General features: G+C 43.0%; 1 protein-coding gene across 7 annotated transcripts; it reads left to right on the forward strand.

Annotated features, from left to right (window-relative positions):
- The first annotated feature begins 35 nt into the window (after positions 1–35).
- dcst2 (DC-STAMP domain containing 2) lies at positions 36–10,271 on the forward strand. Of its 7 annotated transcripts, none has more exons than XM_028007965.1 (16): positions 36–164; positions 1,578–1,834; positions 1,911–2,072; positions 2,915–3,064; positions 3,156–3,350; positions 4,541–4,606; positions 4,677–4,890; positions 5,567–5,724; positions 5,795–5,959; positions 6,027–6,194; positions 6,341–6,441; positions 8,518–8,651; positions 8,734–8,858; positions 9,566–9,659; positions 9,900–10,004; positions 10,097–10,271. In XM_028007965.1, the coding sequence occupies exons 1-16, from the start codon at positions 76–78 to the stop codon at positions 10,236–10,238; spliced, it is 2,325 nt and encodes a 774-aa protein (XP_027863766.1). In that variant the 5' UTR covers positions 36–75; the 3' UTR covers positions 10,239–10,271. The 7 variants fall into 7 exon arrangements, 4 of the variants coding, with proteins under 4 accessions (XP_027863766.1, XP_027863773.1, XP_027863780.1 ...); XM_028007972.1 differs by having other exon boundaries at positions 2,915–3,016; XM_028007989.1 differs by lacking the exon at positions 36–164 and adding an exon at positions 174–295.
- Positions 10,272–20,332: the final 10,061 nt, after the last annotated feature.

Genomic DNA, 20,332 nt, shown 5'->3' on the forward strand with positions numbered 1-20,332 from the left:
GGACAAACTGTTGAGCTTCCGGAAGCCCCGGTGGTCTCCATGGCAACCGGTTTCAGTTAGTCTGAAATTAAAAAGATGAGACCTGAGGAGGAGAAACGACACCTGCTGAATGGGGACATCGCTGTCCAGGTGGTGAGGGGCGGAGCCACACGGACACTGAACAGGTAGTTAGCATAAAACTACAGGTTAGCATCTAACACCTGAAGACTACTTAGCATTACGTTAGCGTCTGGGCAGTCACTGAGGATACCTGAAAAGGTAGTTAGCATCGGAGCGCCAAAAGTCACCTGAACAGGTACGGTCCCCCCCTGGCGGTGCGAGGGTGGAGGTGATGTGGGGTCGGTTGGACTCTTGTAAACACAAGTTAAAGTACGTTTGCTAAAAATGTTCCTCAATTAACTGATAGAACATCTGATTTAATATTCTAAAATTACGTGATCGGACAGATAGACGTATAAAATTATGTGCAAATTCTGATATTTTAAGGACTAAAGAATGTAAAACGGATAAAAATATAGTTTAATTTTTCATTACAGAATTACAAATTGAGGCAGAAATGAACATGTTTTGCCATAAAAGTTTTGAAGCTTCTTACAGGTGGTTCGAAATCCTTGCATGACAAAAACAAATGATGAATATTAATTTACAGCAGGAAAATAAATGAAAGGTTTAAAAACAATGAAAATAAATCAATGTTCCAGTTACTGAGAGCGCCTTGATTTAAAGGATCTCAGTGTCCTTCAGAGTCCTCCTAGTCGTTGGTTTTTCATGTTTCTGGAAGTTTGTACCAGATGTGTGATGCATAGAAGCTGAATGCTGCTTCTCCATATTTGGTTCTGGTTCTGGTTCAGAACCTGAAGACCTGACGGGTCCGGAAGGTTGACATAATGACAACAAATCTTTAACGTACGAGTATGTGTGGATTAGTTTCCCTAGATCTTACTGAGACATTAGCCCTTTACTCCTGGAAATGTTGAGGTGATAGAAGGCCGACTTTGTAAATGTCTTTATGTGGCTCTGAAGGTTCAGGTCAGAGTTCATCACTAAACCCTGATTTCATCATGATCTCTAGTTTCCAGCTGTAATCACTGAAGCTGTCTGAGTAAAGCTAACAAGTTACTAGCCAGGTCTAGGTAGCATAGTGCTAACAGCATCTTGGCAGCCAGAAGACATCTGAACAAGTAATTAGCATAAAGCTAACACTTAAGACAGTTGCAGTGACAGCTGTTGATAAACTGTAAATAGATTATCTGAGGTTTCATGCAATTTGTTTAGTTTGACATCGTTATGCCTAAAACTGTCCCACTGCTGGTATCCTTCGGTCAACAGTGCTGAGGCAGTTCATCTGATGCTAGCATACAGCTAACTGTTAGCTTAAGGCTAGCTAGCAGTCCAGGAACCTTTTCATTCAGTGATTTAATTTTTATTGCTGAAACATGGAGGATGAATTCCTCTGGATATGGAGCCGTGTTCAGATCCTGTTGGCGGATCCTAACTTTTCATCTCCACATGTTGGAGATCGTAGGTCTGGTGGCAAGAGAGCAAAACCTAATGGACTTTGCTAATGGTACTTCCAGGTCTGTTGTGAGCGCTCGCCGCAGAAAGAAGAAACTCGGCCCCCAGCTGGTGCGGGCGGGGCGGAGCCTGGTGGCGTTTCTCTTTGGCCTTCTGCTGGCGTTTATTTATGGACTGCTGGGCTTCTTGCTGCAGAAACAGCCACTGCGGTTCTGCGTCAACTCCACACTGGTTCTGGCCGGGCTCATCGCGTTTGGCATGGGGCTGTCAATAGGTTTCCGGGCCAGCATCATGGTCATGCTGCCCACCTTGTTCTCAGGTGAGTCAGAGGCGTTCACCTGAATCTATTGGAGCTGGACGTTGTCAGTAAGCTGTCCGGTCTTCTTCTGGTCCAGCACGCGGCATCCTGATCCTGTATGTGTCGGCGGTGGTGTCCGGGCCCATGAGGAACACGATGGAGAACACGGAGCGGGCCGCTGCCAGCCTGCTGTGTAGCGCCGAGCAGGCAGCCAATCAGACGAAAGAGCTGATGCAGAAAGCGGCCACGCCTCTCTTCTGTAAGACACGCCCCTCTCATAGAAATCATCTGACATTAATGGGGCATATCCTGCTTTAAAATCCTTTTGACATCTAAATCATTCAGTGGTGGTCTGCATAAGGTGGAACGAGACCATCAACGGTAGACTTGTTCATCCAGCCTTACATGTTATAGTCAGAAAATGCTACCACCACATGAATGAACACAATTGCTAAACATGGTACCTTAGTTAGCACGTTAGCTAACGCCAGTGCTAAAAATGTCACTGAATGCATTTGGATGCTGTATTCCTCAAGACAAAAACGACAGAAAACTTTGCCAAACTGTTTATGTAATGATGCTATTCAAAGTGAATGGTTTTGTCCCCAAAGACCTTAAGCTAGCACACAGTGCTAACATAAGCAGAGCACACAATGCTACTGCTAGGACGGCTAGGACGTCATACCAACATTAACTGTGTGCATTAAAACACAGCAATCGCACATTTTGATTTATCTACTGATAGCTTCCTTTAATTTGACGACAAAATGGCTGCGAGAAATAAAAATAGCGGAGTCAAGGAAACTAGTTAGCTGGACGTTTCTGACCTTGTTTAGCTGTTCCGCAGCAAATAATGTGACATAATAATTCAAAACATAGAAGAGAGTAGAGAAAGCTGAACGGATTGAAAAATATGACCCAAACAGAATGTAAAGAGATCTATGCATCACGACTGAACTTTTCTGCACGACAAGTACACAACAAAATGTATTTAAAGGCTGAAAAGTGGATTTTGTATGATAAGTCCCCTTTAAAATGAACTAAAAATATTTACACAGGTTCTTCAGAATAAACTGAATAATGTGTTGGGTTTGTTTGCAGCTGCCATTGATGAAATCAGAAAGATCAGCAGAAACGCGTACGCCGTGGCAGGAAGAGTCCAAAACTTAATCAATACTCTGACGGACAGCGTCCGCCATGTTGGTCAGTCATCCTTCTCTACACCATTAGACAACAAAAATATGATTAAAGGTCCTCCATCGTTATCTTCAGGTTTTTCTTTGATTCGTCTTTTTGTTTTGAAGTCTGTTTGTGTAAATTAACGTAACCTTTGACCCCACAGCGCGGACGCTGAGGAACGTCCTTCACTTCCTGGTGGACATTGGAGACATCTGCAACGATAAAATGGGCGCTCCGTACAGGAAGTGCCGGGATCTGTTCGCCCAGGGTCGGAAAGACTGCAACAACCTGCTGAAGGAGTTCAACTTCCTTTGTGAAATCGTAGACGCCTTCCTGCCGCTTTGCAACCTCGCTCGCGGTGCGTTCACTGACATCACTTCCTTTAAATAATTGCTTTCACCTAGGTGCCTTTAGTGCCAAAATTAAAACTATTGTTCACCCAGCAGTGGCTACTTCCTTGTAGCAGGAGGCTATGTCCATTCTGAAGCTACTGATCCGATTAATGAAAGACACTGGTGCTAGCTGAAGAAAAGGAAACCACTAGCTAGCGTTAGCTTTGAGAGGTTAGTGCCTGGCAAAGCTAGGCTGGTCACCCACTGGATTTTCTACTTCCTACTGCCTAACACCAGTTTATCCAAGGCTAATGCTAACCAATACAAGGCTAACACCAGTTTATCCAAGGCTAATGCTAACCAATACAAGGCTAACACCAGTTTATCCAAGGCTAATGCTAACCAATACAAGGCTAACACCAGTTTATCCAAGGCTAATGCTAACCAATACAAGGCTAACACCAGTTTATCCAAGGCTAATGCTAACCAATACAAGGCTAACACCAGTTTATCCAAGGCTAATGCTAACCAATACAAGGCTAACACCAGTTTATCCAAGGCTAATGCTAACCAATACAAGGCTAACACCAGTTTATCCAAGGCTAATGCTAACCAATACAAGGCTAACACCAGTTTATCCAAAGCTAATGCAATAAACAAAACAACAGAAACAACACACTGCAAAAACTCAAAATCTTCCCAAGTATTTTTGGTTTAGTTCCCAGTGCAAATATCTTAGTACACTTGAAATAAAGCAAAACTAAAACATAAGTAACTTTTCAGTTTGTTTTAAGTCAATATTTTTTTAATATTGATGAAAATTGATCATTGATGGCAGATTATTGGCAGAAAAATGTCTTGTTATAAGAAATTTATCTGCCAAGGGAACTGGAACTTTTTCATCAATGTTAAACAATTATTGACTTTAAACAAGCCAAAAAGTTATTTGTAAGTTAGTTGCGACTTATTTCAGATGGAGTAAGATACTTGCACTAGAAACTAGATCACGTTTACTTGGTAGGATTTAGTATTTTTACAGTGCAAATAAAATGAATTATGAAATCTCTGTAAACAAAATGGTCCAAAGCAGCAGGCTGAAAACTTTCATCATCCAGAGACGAGACAAAAACAATAAATCTTGCAAATTGAGTTTAATTTATTCATCATGTGATTAACTGATTTATTGATTATCATGAATAATTTTGGTGTGTTTCAGCCGGAGAGCTGTTCTGCATCATCCCGTCGTACGTGGCGTCCCACCTGAAGCGGCGCCTGGCGGAGCGTGAGTGACCTCCGCCTGCAGCTGCTGCTCGCCGCCGCCGCCGCCGCCTAACCGCTTTTGCCTGTTTCAGCCACGGTCGCCGCGTTCAGGAAGCTGATGCATGAGTTCGACTTCAACCTGTCGTCCACGGTTACCTTCGAGGTGGACGCCAATGCCAGCCGCACGCTGCAGCAGGTCTCCCAGCAGATCCTGGCCGACATCTCCGCCGACCTGCAGAGTTTCCAGACGCTGACCAAGCTGCTGGCCTACACCAACTTCCTGCTGCTGGGCTTGTCCTTCCTCAGGTCAGAGGTCACCGCTCGGCTGCACTCAGCCTCAGAACAGACAACATGTCAGTGGCGTCAGTTTCCAAAATGATTAAAAAATTAAATCTGAAAAGTGTGGCATGCCTTTGCATTCAGCTCACCTGAATCAACAGTGAAGAACTTTTGGGGTTGTCCTGTCAGTTTTAAATATCTACAGACTTTTCTCTTTATAAAGCAGCTTAGATTAGATGGATTCAGGTCTGGACTTTGACTAGGACGTTGTGGAAGTCTCAGGTATTCTGCATTTTCCTCCATTATTGTCCAGGCGTTTAGTTGAGTTTTGGTTTTCTTCCACTTCCTGTCTACTGGTTGTTCTCTAAATAACATCTGAGACCAGAACCAGAAGCAGAACATCTGTGCTACATTTCATTTAGCGCTATCTCAAATGCATGCCGCACTTTTTGGATTTTATGTGCAAAAAATTTAGAAAACAAGGTTTAATTCTCCTTCCTCTTCAGCTTCACTGCTTGTTAAATAAGCTCAAAGTGTGACGACACATGAGAGCTATTTATAAAATAGATGGTGCCAACCTGTGATAAAACCCTCTAGGTATATTATAAATTATATTGTAGTGGGTATATTTTTACTAAAACTTCTGTACATTAGGGTGTGAATACTGTTTGTTGTGTGTGTGTGTGTGTGTGTGTCTGGGCAGGGCGTTGATGTACCAGCGCCGGTACCTCCGGGATCTGCGCTTTGATAACTTATACATTAGCGCTCAGTTTAGACAGCTGGACCAGCAGGTGGCGTCGGAGGGCGGAGCTTCGGTTCTGCCGCTGACGCGCAGAGAGGCGCAGACCTACGTGACGCCACGTAAGAACCGCCGCTTCAGGTACCGCTAACCAGAAGGCGCAGCAGCAGCTAACGCTGCGTTTCTCTGCAGTGTCTCTGCGCCTGACGCAGCAGGAGCGGCGCGGCATGCTGGTGCAGATGGCCTCCGTCTTCAGGCACCTGGTGGCGGGCGGCCTGATCGTGGTGATGGACTTCCTGGTCTTCTGGATCGTGGACCAGGTGCACCACCAGGTGGAGGTGGACGTGGTCGCCAGAGGTGAGGCGTGGCGTGGTATGAGGCGGCGTTGTTGTATGGTCTCCATGGTAACGGCGCGTCCTCTCAGCCCCTTACCAGGTAGCGGTCCAGGTGAACAGGTCGGGTTACGCCTCAGACATCTTCAGAGACCTGGTGGCGTCTTTCAACGTCTTCCAGACAGGAAACATCACCGTCATCAGCAGGAAGTGCCTGGTGCAGCCGCAGGAGCCCGACCACAGAATCAACTTCCTGCTCGGTACCAGAACCAGAACCGGACCAGATCCAGAACAAGAACCGGGACCAGACCTAAAACTGGTCCGGTTCTGGTTCTGCAGACTTCCTGCTGGGTATGGCTGTGGTTCTGGCTCTGGTTCTGATCCAGTTCTGGTTCTGGTTCTGCAGGTTTCCTGCTGGGTATGGCTCTGGTCATCTCTCTGTTCAGAGGATTCGTTCAGCGCCTCAAACGGATCTTCTGTGCTTTTTATTATCCGGATCAGGAACAGGTACTGAAAACACTGCTGACTGTATGGAAGGCTATCCATGTCAGAAAATAAAGAGCGCTGCAGAAAACGTCGACTGGTTCTGGGTCTCAACCGGCCGGCTGCAGTTAGCAATAAATCAGTTTAAATCATTTTAAATTGAATTTTCTTTCAGGTGCAGCAGAAATTTTGAACATATATATTGAAATATACTCCGACTTCCTCCCACAGTCCAAAAGCATGACTGTCAGGTTAATTGGTCTCTCTAAATTCTCCCTAGGTGTGAGTGTGTGTGTTGACCTGTGTGTCCCCGTGTTGCCCGGCGACAGACTGGCGACCTGTCTAGGTGACCCCGCCTCTCGCCCAGAACGTTAGCTGGAGAGGCAGCAGCTCCTCCCGACCCCATGAAGGACAAGGGTGTTAGAAAATGGATGGATGGATATTGAAATATTTATTTTACTTATCATGTAGAGAATTTTTTTTTTTTTTTTTTGGTGGTTTTGTGAACTGACGGTCTGACGGACACCCTCATCACTTTCCTTCTGTTCTTGAGCGTAGCGCTTAACCACAGGAGCGTTAAATATTTACAGTTTTTGTCACATATATTAATATTCCTTTACCAAATAGTTTATTGTATGGATTGTGGCCTTTCTGGCTTTCCGTAGAAGTGAGGTTGCTGTTAGCATTCAGAGGTTTGTTTATGTGCAGCTTTACAGAAGCAGATCTAGGCTGGGTTTACCGGTAAACCGACTGCAGTTCAAATCAAACATCTGGCAGCTGCTCCTTCCTGTTCAGTCTGGACTCTAAACAGGAAGTTAGCTTGTAACATCTGAAGCTACACTAACATCAGTTCCTCCAAGTGGGAGTCGCTAGCAATAGCTACCTGATGGCAGGTAGATTTCGGTAAGCCCCGCCCCCTCCGGCTCTAGCTGAGCGTGTTTTTGAAGCTTTCTGCCTCCAGATGAAGATCAGCTGCTGTGGGTGAAAGGTCGCGGAGCAGACCGGAATGTGAGGAATCTGGAGCAGGAATGTTGGAGGAGGAAGCCGAAGGCAGGTCTGAACGTGACAGAGGCGCTCCGAGGTTTTAACTGGGATTTAACTCATTTAAATCAGATTATCACAATACTTTTCCGTGATATTCCCAAACGTTCCAGCCTATAGAGGGAGCAGGAATCTCCATCTGAGGGAAACAAAGCTCTTCATCATGTGGCCTCCTCCTCATCGTCCTGCAGGGTTTCAGGTCCTGAAAGTCGCGTTGTGTTCCTGCTGAAGTTCTGCTCTCTGAAACGGTTTCAGGTCCTTTTGGCTAAAATAGTGGAGCTAATTTTTGCTTAGTGCTTTTGCTAACTTTGAACACGTTTACCAAATTTAGCATCCACTAAATAAATGTACTTTATTCAACTTCCAGTTGAGTAAAGTTTGACATCTATGGTTAAGTTTTACTGCTCGACTGTTAAGAATCCTTCTAGTAGTTTCTATGACGGACGCTCCCATCAGGTTTTTTCCGATAATCCATGATTCCGATCTCTGCCCATCACCTCTATTGGATGTTAATTTTTCGCTTTAGGTATAAATGCTACTATGTGATCTGGCAATAAATTCACCTAATTTAGACATAAAATATGCAAAACACTTGCAGGCAAAATGCAGCAGCTACTCAGTCCAGAGGACAACTGAAAAACACAGATATCAAATACTGTCAAGAAAAAATGACCCTGTTCCTGAGTCTTAGCACAACTAGCTTTTTCGTTAGCAGTGTCTGTAACCCAGTCAATATTCTTCCTCCTCCAAACTTCCTGAACAAGAAGTGGAAAAACATAATGCTTCATGATTTCCCTAAAACTAAAGTCTTTCCTTCTTTAAATGGTTAAAGTTGTAGTTCTGAACCGGAAGTGATGAGCAGAAGCAGCAGATGTATCCGTCATGCTGCGGGACAGAGGCTGATGTTCCAACATGGCCTCTTATCTCTCCATGCTGCAGAAACGGGCCTGGTTCTGGTCCCTGCCGGATCCTCTTCCCATGCTGCCAGAACACGGCGACCCGAATCAGAGAGCAGGAACCTGAACCTCCAGGTGACCGGCCCTGCTTTGTGTTCTGCAGGAGAGGATCCGGTTCCTGCACCAGCACATCCTGAGCGAGAGGCTGTCTGTGGGCCGGGCCCTCAGGAGGTCTGCGATCCGACACCTGGCCGACCGGGCCGCCGGCACCAGTTGCATGCAGGCGCTGCTGAGGCGGTACCTTCATTCCACCAGATAACCCAGATTATATCCAAACCAAACTAAATATCCAGCTGAGCAGAAATGTTTGTGTGTCCAGGCTGCCAGGTGGAGCCTACCTGTCCTCCCTCACCGGATCCTCCTGCCTCACCTGTCTGGGCTGCAACGAGCCCGTCAGGCAGAAGGACGACCAAACCGGCGTCTGTGACGTCTCGGGATGCTCAGGTGACAAACAGACTGTGGTCCATCAGAACCGGGTTCGGTCCGGGGTCATCCTGCCAGGTCGTGGGCTGTACTTGGTTTATTTCGTCAGTATTGACGGTGGGGAGTTTGTGTTCTGAGTTTAGATTCTAATGATGTCAGAACCAGAACCTGGAGAAGATCGGATCAACTCATACTCCAGAAGTCGCTGCCAAAACTCAGCAGCAGCAATTTGAGTTATTTAGAGAAAAATGCAGGTTCATTTTTCACCAACTAAACATTTATTTATAAATGTCTGTTTCAAACTAAGTATTAGCTAGCTAGCTGTTCAGAAATATTAGCTAATTACATAACTAGCTATGTAGCTAAATATTTAGCTAACTAAATATTTAGCTAAATATTTAGCTAACTAAATATTAGTTATATCTACCTAGCTAGGTAGCTAACAAGCTAAATATTTAGCTAGTTACATAAATAGCTAAATATCTAGTTATATCTACCTAGTTTATATCTAAAGTTTGACATTGAAACTTTCTGAACCTCCAATTTTGTCTTTGTAACTTTTTGACTGTAACTTTATAAATGGCGCCTTATAATCAAAGGAATATTAATATTTCATGCTTCAGCTGCAGTTCAGATGTTTCTGTTTGTTTTCAGTGACTGACCTGAAAGTACCAGAAAATCCCAGCAGAACCTGAATGCACCCTGACTCTGGTTCTGATGTTTTCCAGGCGTTTTCTGTCGGACGTGTTTCCACAGCCTAGGAAACGTGTGCGCCGTCTGCATTCGACCTCTGACCTCCCAGGAAGACGGCGAGGAGGAGCTGTGAGTGTCCCGTCAATCCAGAACCGGCACCAGAAACACCAGTAGAACCAGAACCACTGACCGACCCAAACCACTTCTAAACCCGACAGAACTGCAGAAAAATGGCAGAACCATCAAATCCGACCCAGAACCAAACAGACCTCCTGGTTCTGACCCGGTTCCTCCTGGTTCTGACCCGGTTCCTCCTGGTTCTGACCCGGTTCCTCCTGGTTTTGACCCGGATCCTCCTGTTCCCCTCAGAGACTCCAGTGACGATGAGCAGCTCCCCCTGTGGTCCGAGGCCCTGAAATCGGCCCGGTCGGCCCGTTCTGACCAGGACAGCGGCGACTACGTCAGCGCTCCCAGGTAAAAACTCGTCCAGGTGAAGCTCCTCCCACTTCTCTGTTCCTCCATTTTAAACTCCTGATCGTCTGTTTTCCCACTCTGTCTGCCGTCAGTGAAGTAGACATGGCGTACCAGGACCGGTCCGGGTCTTCGGACTCCGACAGCGACTCCTACTCGTCAGAAGCCCTCACTGAGATCCGAGTTCAGACTCCGGGTCGTCATGGAAACCAACAGTCTGGTGTTGCAATAAACTGAATGTTATGAATAATAAACATATTTTTACCTTCAGCTGAACTCCGTAGTAACGACCCAATGCTGCCACATTAAAACATTATTTTAATTCTCCTTTTATAAACTCCTGGAGTCGTTCAGGTGCATCTGGTGGAAAATCCCGGATCTGGACCCATTCAGTTTGTTTTGTCTTTTTAAGAATTCAGACATTTAAAAAACAAAAAAACATTTAACATTTCTTAAGCTTAGCAGCTACAACAACTTAAAGAAGAAACGATCTGCACAGTTAGCTCTAGGAAAACAGCAAATACAGATTTTGTAAAGACTCAAACTGGAAAAGAGACCAGTAAAGTTAAACTGGTTAATTCACGCTACAAGCTACTAATGTTGCACCAGTTAAATTAAACCAGTAGAATCCTGACAGAAACATGCACAACATGTTCAGAAGGAAAATGGACGCCTTCTTTCAGTTTCAAAAAATATATTTTGAGCAAACTAATTTCTAAACTGAAAAAAGCTTGAATCTATGGAAGAGGATTAGAGACCTGGAAAAATATAAAAAGGAATTTTTACTTTTGATTTCAGAAGATTAAAGTCAGAATGATTTTTTTTTCAGTGGCCCTGATGTTCTTCCGTACTATGGAACAACATTTGGGACACTGGAAGAAAGAAAAAAAAAGAACTCTGGCTTTTTCTCAATTTAAAATTTAATCTTCTTCAATCTTCTAACAAAGTAACTTTCCCCAGTGGCACTATTTGTCTTCTATACAAAGTCATTCATATTCAAGGTTTCAATGTTATTTTTCTGTTTTCTGTGTGTGTATATATATATATATATATATATATATATAGTGCAGACCAAAAGTTTGGACACACCTTCTAGTTCAATGAGTTTCCTTTATTTTCATGACTATTGACATTGTAGATTCACACTGAAGGCATCAAAACTATGAATAACATGTGGAAATATGCACTAAACAAAAAAGTGTAAAACAACTGAAAATACCCCTTATATTCTAGTTTCTTCAAAGTAGCAACCTTTTGCTGTGATTACTGCTTTGCACACACTCTGCATTTTCTTGATGAGCTTCAAGAGGTCGTCACCTGAAATGGTTTTCACTTCATAGGTCAACCTGCCCTGTCAGGTTAATAAGTGGGATTTCTTGCCTTATAAATAGTCATGAAAATAAAGAAAACCCATTGAAATTAGAAGGTGTGTCCAAACTTTTGGTCTGTACTGTACATATAAATATACAATCTTTTCTTTCAATTTTCTTTTTTCTAAATTGAAGGGATCAAGCTTTTTGGCCCCAGTTTAGTTCCATACATGTGGCCTTGCTAAAGTATTCACACCCTGAACTTCAGTTTTATTTGACCAGATGTAACAAAAAACAGTTAAAATGATCATTTTTATTATTAATTTGTAAAAACGTAGATTTTTCCCACCTCCCAGTTGTCAGGGTGTGAAAACTTTTCCCTGCAGGTCCTCAGTGAGAACAACAGAACCAAACAAAGCAGCGGTCCAGTTCGGACTGGTCCGCTCCCAGTTGGATCTGGGTGTGTCTGAGAGCCGAGGAGCGAAAACAGGAGAAATCAGATAAAAGCCTCGGTGTGTGTGTGTTACTGTGTGTGTGTCTCAGTGTGTGTGTGTGTGTGTGTGTGTGTGTGTGTGTGTCTCAGTGTGTGTCAGTGGGAGGACTCCGTGTCTCCGAACAGGAAACGCTCCGGACTTTTCTCTCCGCTCCTTTTTTCGCTCCTTTTTCTTTCGCGTCTTTTCGCCGCTGATCGAAGCTGATGGCCATCAAGGTGAGACCTCCTGACCTTTTGACCCCATGACCTGCAGCTGATCCGACTGGACCGCTTCTGGTCCAGATGGTTCTGGTTCGGTGGCGTTTGCGGCAGATTTTCTGTAAATGTTTCAGGTTTTAGCGGCAGCGCTGTAAGAGAAGATTTGTAATGATCTGATTCTGATTCATGATTTTTAAATGTAATCGGTAAATTAATGAATATTGGCTCATATTAGGAACCTCGTTATGCAAATGAGTCCAACAGAAATGGAACGTGATTCAAACAGAAACGAGTTGCGTTCAAGAGCGGCAGATAAAAACGGTTCAAAGACAATAATAAAAAAACAACAACAATTTATCCTGAAAAATAAAGTTAAATCCAACTGAAATATTTTATTTTGAAGGTTTATCAATGTACAGGTGTGTATATGCTGCTGCTGCAGACTGTTGGTACTCATGGGTTTTGGTTCCGATCTGGACATGGACAGTTCGGATCTTTGACATAATCTGACCTGGATTATTGATCCGTGTGTGAAGTTTTAAATGAATCCGTCAGAATTAAAATAAAAAATGATTTCAGCCGTTTGGCTCTGATAACGACACCAGAACCGGCCAGCCTGGTTATAAATAATAATAATAAATATATATCTGTGTGTGTGTGTGTGTGTGTGTGTGAAAGCAACAAATCTAATGCCTACTTTCCAAAGAAAAGAAAAACGGCAAATCTAAAAAAATTATTTAATAAAAATGATTACTTTTTTCAGAAAAGCGAAAGGTAAAAATTTGTGATTTTCTGTTTTTCCTAAAAAGAAAACAACAACAACAAAACAAACAAACAAACAAATAAAAAACCTTCAATAGTGAAAAAGCCAGCAGCAAATCTAGCCACGTTTTCTCAAAGAGAACTGCGATAAATCAAAACGATTATTTCATGAACGTGTGGTTTATTATTTTGGAGACTTTATGCCGAACATAACAACTGATTGGTCGAAACATCGACCAATCAGGAACCAACAGGAAAATCCAGCTGCAGTACCACTGTTCCACCAAAGAGGGCAGCACTGAGATGATCTTAGGCTAAAATATTGCAGAATTAAACAAATGTACAAAAAACATGAAAATTTGCACAGAAATAAAAAATAAATAACTTATTTAAAAGTTTTATCAGCAAAAAGTTGATTTGGGCTTTAGTTACATCTTAGGCCAAAAATGTCACAATTTGTAAAGAAATTGAAGATATGGCCGTTAAGCAGAGTTGGGTAGTAACTGGTTCCGTCCAGCTACCCTGGCTCGTTCTTATTTATTTTATTTTAATGCTGATTACGGGAGAGAAGGGGCCGCAACAATAAGTGAGATAATGATTTACACAAAAAGGAACAAACTGGGCACCGGACGGAACAGTGTGGCGGGGGCCTGACCTTATGTCCGATCAGAGGGCGACCCCTCATTCATCAGCCGCTCCGTTTAATTGCTTTGTTTATCTTTAAATATACTATATAGTAAATGTGCGGTAAACTAGCGGTGTTGTAGAGGCCGCTCTGGTTAACGCGGTGAAATTCAAACTGTCCGACGCGACGCTTCATGAAACTCCAGGCCGCTTCAGGTTGTTGTTGCAATCAACAATTTATTCCACTTTCACAGCCATACTTCAGCCTTTACAAGGACTGACACATACTGACCAGGCTAATCCATACAATGGTGCCAACAATAAGCAACATTACAACACGGTCAACAGAAATTACGGCCACCACCGGATCTCCAGCTTCCCCATACATACAAACCAGCGCGCCAGTATGGTTCCCATTCATACCTTAGTGACAGCCACGCCCACCTCGACACACCCACCACCCAAGTGTCAAAGCCGTGTGATCCTGCCACGTCAGTAATTACTTATTTCAATCATAAGGCTCTTACATATAGTTTTTCTCTTTTCCTAAAAACCGCACCTCTGATTTCGTCGGTGGTTGGTCTTGGCAGGCGCGTAGCTCCCCGGTGCTAACATGCTTTAGCGTCCAGCCGGTTTTCCCAAAACAAATCCAAACAAAAACAAACTTCATCCCGGCCAAAACTTCCGACGCTCCCCTCTGGGTGGATCCGTCCGGAGGTGAAGCTGCTCCTTTCCTCCAGAGCCTCCCGCACCGTATTTTTAATTCATTTTTATTCGCCCAAAACTCCGCAGCTGCGGCAGCTGCGTAACGCCACCATCACGCATCATCTCAGGTAACACACCTGGGCTGGCTGAGCCCCGCCCACCAGTGAACCGTCAAAGGTGCCAACAATAAAAACAAAAATAAACAATCAGGAGGCGGAAGCAAAGTGTGAGCATGTAACACATGTTACACTCACTGAATTACTTCTACCTTTTGATAAATGTACTTTTAGGAGTTTCTGTACTACACAGTATTTTAAATTTTATCATGAAGTATTTTTACTCTTTCTTCAGTAACATGTCTGTATTTTCTACCCCTGAATGAAAAATAAACATGAAATCCACCAGACTCAGACACACACCTGGAGTTTCTATCAAAGCTTCATCAGTTTTTTACTGAAAGAAACTGATTTAGAAACAATTTATTTTGCCTGATTTTGTTATTTTTTGTTACTTACATAAATTATTATCATATTTGTCCTTAAAATACCAAAATCACCGCTTAATTGTACAATTTGATCTGTCCGATCAGGTCATTTTTAACCGTTGAATGATTGTTCACTTGATCAGTTGTTCATACTTGAGTAAACTTTTTACCAAATACTTTCTTAGTTTTACTTGAGTAGAAATATGTTGAAGTATTTCTACTGTTGCTGGAGTTCAGGTTGTGGATACTCTTCCCTTTGGGACGTATTTATACAGTTTTTCTGCTACAAGAAGCTGATTTTGTTGCCTCTTCGGGTTTCTGATTCGTGGCAGAACCGCAGCTTTAGGTTCTGCTGGCTGAACGGATCTTTTCAGGTTGGAAACCCAAAACAGTTCAGAGAATCTGTGCAGTTTCTGTGCAGAGAGCCAGACTGGTTGTCTGAATATTTTCAGATATGAGCTCGGATCGTGCAGGCAGCCTGGAATGTTCTGCAGATCCTCTGAGGTCGTCTGCAGCCGACCGACGCCCTGTTCTCAGAAACACGCTGCTGATCTCATTCAGCTGTTTCAGCCCAAACACACAGAGGCCAGAACCCGACTGAAGGTTCTGGAGAAAAGGAAACCTGGTTCTGTTGGTTTGGCTCCATAAAGTCTCACCTGTCAGGTTGATGATTGGCTCTTCACACTCTGGAGGAAAGCAAATAAAAGTGCAGCGTTCGTCTCTGAGGTTTCCAGATAAAAACAGCAGAGATGAAACAAACCCAACCTGCAGATTGTTCCCGTAAAACTTCCCGTCTTTCCTGGTGGATGTGAAGCGGAAACGTGGGAATTCCAGAGATTCCAGTTTCCTTTGGGAATCCTGAAGTTCGCTTTAACTCACAGTTTCATGTTCAGTCCGTCAGAAACGCGTCACGGATTCTGGATTTAAAATTCTGCTGGTGACAGAAAACATGATTTATGAAAAAGAAAAGCGGATTTAATCTAAACATTTCTTCTTCTTTTGAAGCTCAATAAAAATAATAAACAGAGAAAAAGGAAGATGTTTTTATAGATGCTCAAATTAGACTTTAAAGTTGAGTGAAAAAGCTTTTCAGGAACCATTCTTCTTTATTTTTAATCATTTAACTATTTAAAATACAGCTAGTTATTAGTTAATCACCAGGCTTCTTGTTACAACAGAAAATCAATTTTACAAATTCAATTTCAACATATATTTTAAACACTGATTTCCACTATGCATTATTAAAAATAAAGCAAAAATACTGAAATATGCTTTTACCATAGGAGGTTTTAGCCTCGTTCTTTAATAGAAAAAATTTCTTGCTAAATAAATGTGTACATAATTATTTAGTCAATATTTTTATATTATCTTTTATAATCTGAAGTAATCTTTTGATTAATCAAAGTAGATGCACAGACTTTCCTTCTGCAGTTATACACTTGGCTTCTTTGTTTTACTCATTTCCATGCTTTAGTTGCCAAATGTTGCTAAAACTTGACAAATTAAATTGGAAATAACTTACAGGATTTTGGTCACATGTTGTGTATTTTAATATATCAGATGTAGCAAACAGTGATTAGCCTAAATATGTATTTTTATTGCAGAATCTATCCAGTGATTAGGATTATTTACTGAGTTTATTGCATGTAGTTCGCACTTCATCCACTGTATGGCGCCAAATCGCCGTTTATAGCGGCAGATTATCAATCAACAAGTATTGACACTCTGATCAAAACTCTGTGAACTGGTAGTTTATTTGTGAACATTTGAGCTTTTTTTATGCTGTGATCAGTGATTTATTGATTATTGATCGTAATCTGTTGCTGCTCAGTACTCGGAGCTGGAGCTGGCCATCAACACCATGGTGACGGAGTTCCACCGGGCGGCGGATGACGCCCCCACCATGAACACCACCCAGTTCCAGACCTTCATCTCCAAACAGATGCCGCTCCTCGCCAAGGTACCGATGACGTCACACAGCATCGTCCAATCAGAGCAAGCCTCGCTCACGGCCCCAAACCCTCAGTTGTTGTTGTTTTGTTTTTGTTTAAATAATTAATAGTTTTTATTTAAAAAATTATTTAAATCCTATTAACTGTAAAGGAAACTAATCGTTTTCTAAATTAAATACTTAATTTATTATGTTGATTATTTCATTATTTAGTACGAGACTGTTAAAAATGTCCCAGTTTTGTTGCCATAATTGCGATGACGCAACTTACAGTTTGTAAAAATGAAAAAACAATAAAAACATTTAAAAATCTAGATAAGCAAGAATAACAATAGTAATAATTATTAGTTATTTTTGTCATTTAGAGGGAAGAAAAATAAAACCAGGAAGAAGATCATTAATATTTATAATTGCTATCATTTATGCTGACATTTCCGGAATTTTTCTTTAATTTCAATCGTATGTATCCATGAAGTTTTTTAGCTCAGTTTCAATCTGCAGATAAACTAACAGTTTGAACTCTGACATCAGTTCGTCCTGCTGTCTGCAGGGGGCGCTGTAGCTCCGCTCCCGCCTCTTCGCTGCCTGGATCTTTACTTTTTATTTTTTTATACACTTTATTTATTATAATAAACAACAATACAATTGTACTGTGAACAAAACTATATAAATATGTATAAAGGAAAACTGTGATATGTGTGCCAGATGTCACATTAACATAACAGATAATCCAAATTTCCAAGTTGATTAAAAGCCCGTATTATTGATTCTGCTTTTTGATTAGTGGAGGATTGAATTGTTGATAAATAATGTTTAAGTTCGATCAAAAAAACTAAAAAATTTGTTTTTTTCTTCAAAAATGTGCATTTATGTAGGTGAAATTTAGCCTTAATAATTAGTAAATTGATAAGGAGACTCTTTACATTCATTCCTCCATTTTGTTGAAATCCAAATTAGACATTTTCCCAAAATAACTGAAAACCTGCAGAAAGTTTGGAATCAACAAAGATACAAAAATGTTGCCAAAATATTTTAGAATGAGGGACAACCAGAACCGATGAGTGACGGGTTCTGGGCGAACGACACCGAAGGAACAGTTCACATCAACGTTAGAACTGAATCTGTTTAAATAGACTTTAACAGGGTAGATCCGCTGAATGAGTTTAAAAGAAACTTCCTTTATCTTGTTAGAGAGAAGGAAGTGATGATGGAGCAGCCAGATACGTTTCCATGGACACAGTGATAGGAAAGCAACTCCAATAATGAACAATCACAGTAGAGGTCACGTCCTTCACGTCCTTCACGTCCCTCACGTCCTTCACGTCCCTCACGTCCTTCACGTCCCTCACGTCCCTCACGTCCCTCACGTCCTTCACGTCCCTCACGTCCTTCACGTCCCTCACGTCCTTCACGTCCCTCACGTCCCTCACTTCCTTCACGTCCTTCACTTCCTTCACGTCCTTCACGTCCTTCACGTCCTTCACGTCCCTCACGTCCCTCACTTCCTTCACGTCCTTCACGTCCCTCACGTCCTTCACGTCCTTCACGTCCTTCACTTCCTTCACGTCCTTCACGTCCCTCACGTCCCTCACGTCCTTCACGTCCCTCACGTCCTTCACGTCCTTCACGTCCTTCACTTCCTTCACGTCCTTCACGTCCCTCACGTCCTTCACGTCCCTCACGTCCTTCACGTCCTTCACTTCCTTCACGTCCTTCACGTCCCTCACGTCCCTCACGTCCCTCACGTCCCTCACGTCCTTCACGTCCCTCACGTCCCTCACTTCCTTCACGTCCTTCACTTCCTTCACGTCCTTCACGTCCTTCACGTCCCTCACGTCCCTCACTTCCTTCACGTCCTTCACGTCCCTCACGTCCTTCACGTCCTTCACGTCCTTCACTTCCTTCACGTCCTTCACTTCCTTCACGTCCTTCACTTCCCTCACGTCCTTCACGTCCTTCACGTCCTTCACGTCCTTCACTTCCTTCACGTCCTTCACGTCCTTCACGTCCCTCACGTCCCTCACTTCCTTCACGTCCTTCACGTCCCTCACGTCCTTCACGTCCTTCACGTCCTTCACTTCCTTCACGTCCTTCACGTCCTTCACTTCCCTCACGTCCTTCACGTCCTTCACGTCCCTCACGTCCCTCACGTCCTTCACGTCCTTCACGTCCTTCACTTCCTTCACGTCCTTCACTTCCCTCACGTCCCTCACGTCCTTCACGTCCCTCACGTCCTTCACGTCCCTCACGTCCCTCACGTCCCTCACGTCCTTCACGTCCCTCACGTCCCTGACGTCCCTGACGTCCCTCACGTCCTTCACGTCCTTCACGTCCCTCACGTCCCTCACGTCCTTCACGTCCCTCACGTCCCTCACGTCCTTCACGTCCTTCACGTCCTTCACGTCCTTCACGTCCCTCACGTCCCTCACGTCCTTCACGTCCTTCACGTCCCTCACGTCCCTCACGTCCCTCACGTCCCTCACGTCCCTCACGTCCCTGACGTCCCTGACGTCCCTCACGTCCTTCACGTCCCTCACGTCCCTCACGTCCTTCACGTCCCTCACGTCCTTCACGTCCTTCACGTCCCTCACGTCCCTCACGTCCTTCACGTCCCTCACGTCCCTCACGTCCCTCACGTCCTTCACGTCCCTCAAAACAAGGATCTGATCGACTTATTATTGTGACAAGGAAAAGGATTCAAACTAGTTTTGCCAGCAGGAGAATTTATGGGCTGCCCTTAATCTGAATTCTTGGGATGTTTTTGCGTCACATCACTTCCTGCTCTGAGTGTTTCCAGATGTGCTGCCTGTCTTCCTGCTTCCTGTGTGCAGACGGCGCAGGGCGAGGACGGCCTGGACCGGGTTCTGGACCAGATGGGAGTCCAGAAGGACCAGAACATCTCCTTCGATCACTTCTGGACGCTGATCCACCACCAGGCGGCGCAGCAGTTCAGCGGCGCACATAAAGAGAAGGGCGTCAAGTGCAACTGCCTGCCGCAGTGACACATCAGAGCCTGACCAGAGGGGGCGCTGCGGGACCGCAGGGACACGTGACGATGTAATAAAAACCAATTTAGTCATTGGACGTTTTCCGTTTTAGAGGCGTGACGCTCGGAGGACCAACCATGACTTTTAGAAGATGGAAAATGAACTTAAATCAGAAAAGAACAGAAACAAAATCAAAACTACAGATTGTTTCTTCATGAGCTTTACTGTGAAGGTACGGAGGACCAATGATGACATTAACATTCAGTCACTGAAATCAAAGTAATCCCACATTCTTATCACAGTAAAAGTCCACAAAAATTACATAAAAACATCAATGTTCAATTTAACACATTCAGTAATTGTGATTTCTTACAAATTATTGATGAAAAACGCTTAATGATCAGTTAGCTGAACATATGGAAGAACAAATGGGACAGATCAGAAAACCACAAACGACTTCCTTCATTAGAATTATTATTAATCAATAATAGATTAATCTATATGGATGGTTGATTGTTCCTTAGTTGCTTATGCTAAAGTAAATTGACTTTTGAAAAACTTTTATTCATATCAACAAGTAACATTCATTATAAACTGTAAGTGAATGAAACTGCAAAAAATGTATTTGTAGTTTTATTTTAGCATAAAATAGTTTTGAAACTGTGAATTTTTTTTATTGTGTATAATTTTATACCAAACAGCTTTATTTTACTACATGTCATACTATTAAATATTTTAGTCATGTTTGACCCTCTATATACCGACTGAAAAATGATAAATTTTTTAGCAGAACAAAATTAGACAAACTTTCTGCTCT

The sequence above is a fragment of the Xiphophorus couchianus genome, chromosome 3 (genome assembly GCF_001444195.1).
Source record: "Xiphophorus couchianus chromosome 3, X_couchianus-1.0, whole genome shotgun sequence".
Taxonomy (NCBI): domain Eukaryota; kingdom Metazoa; phylum Chordata; class Actinopteri; order Cyprinodontiformes; family Poeciliidae; genus Xiphophorus; species Xiphophorus couchianus.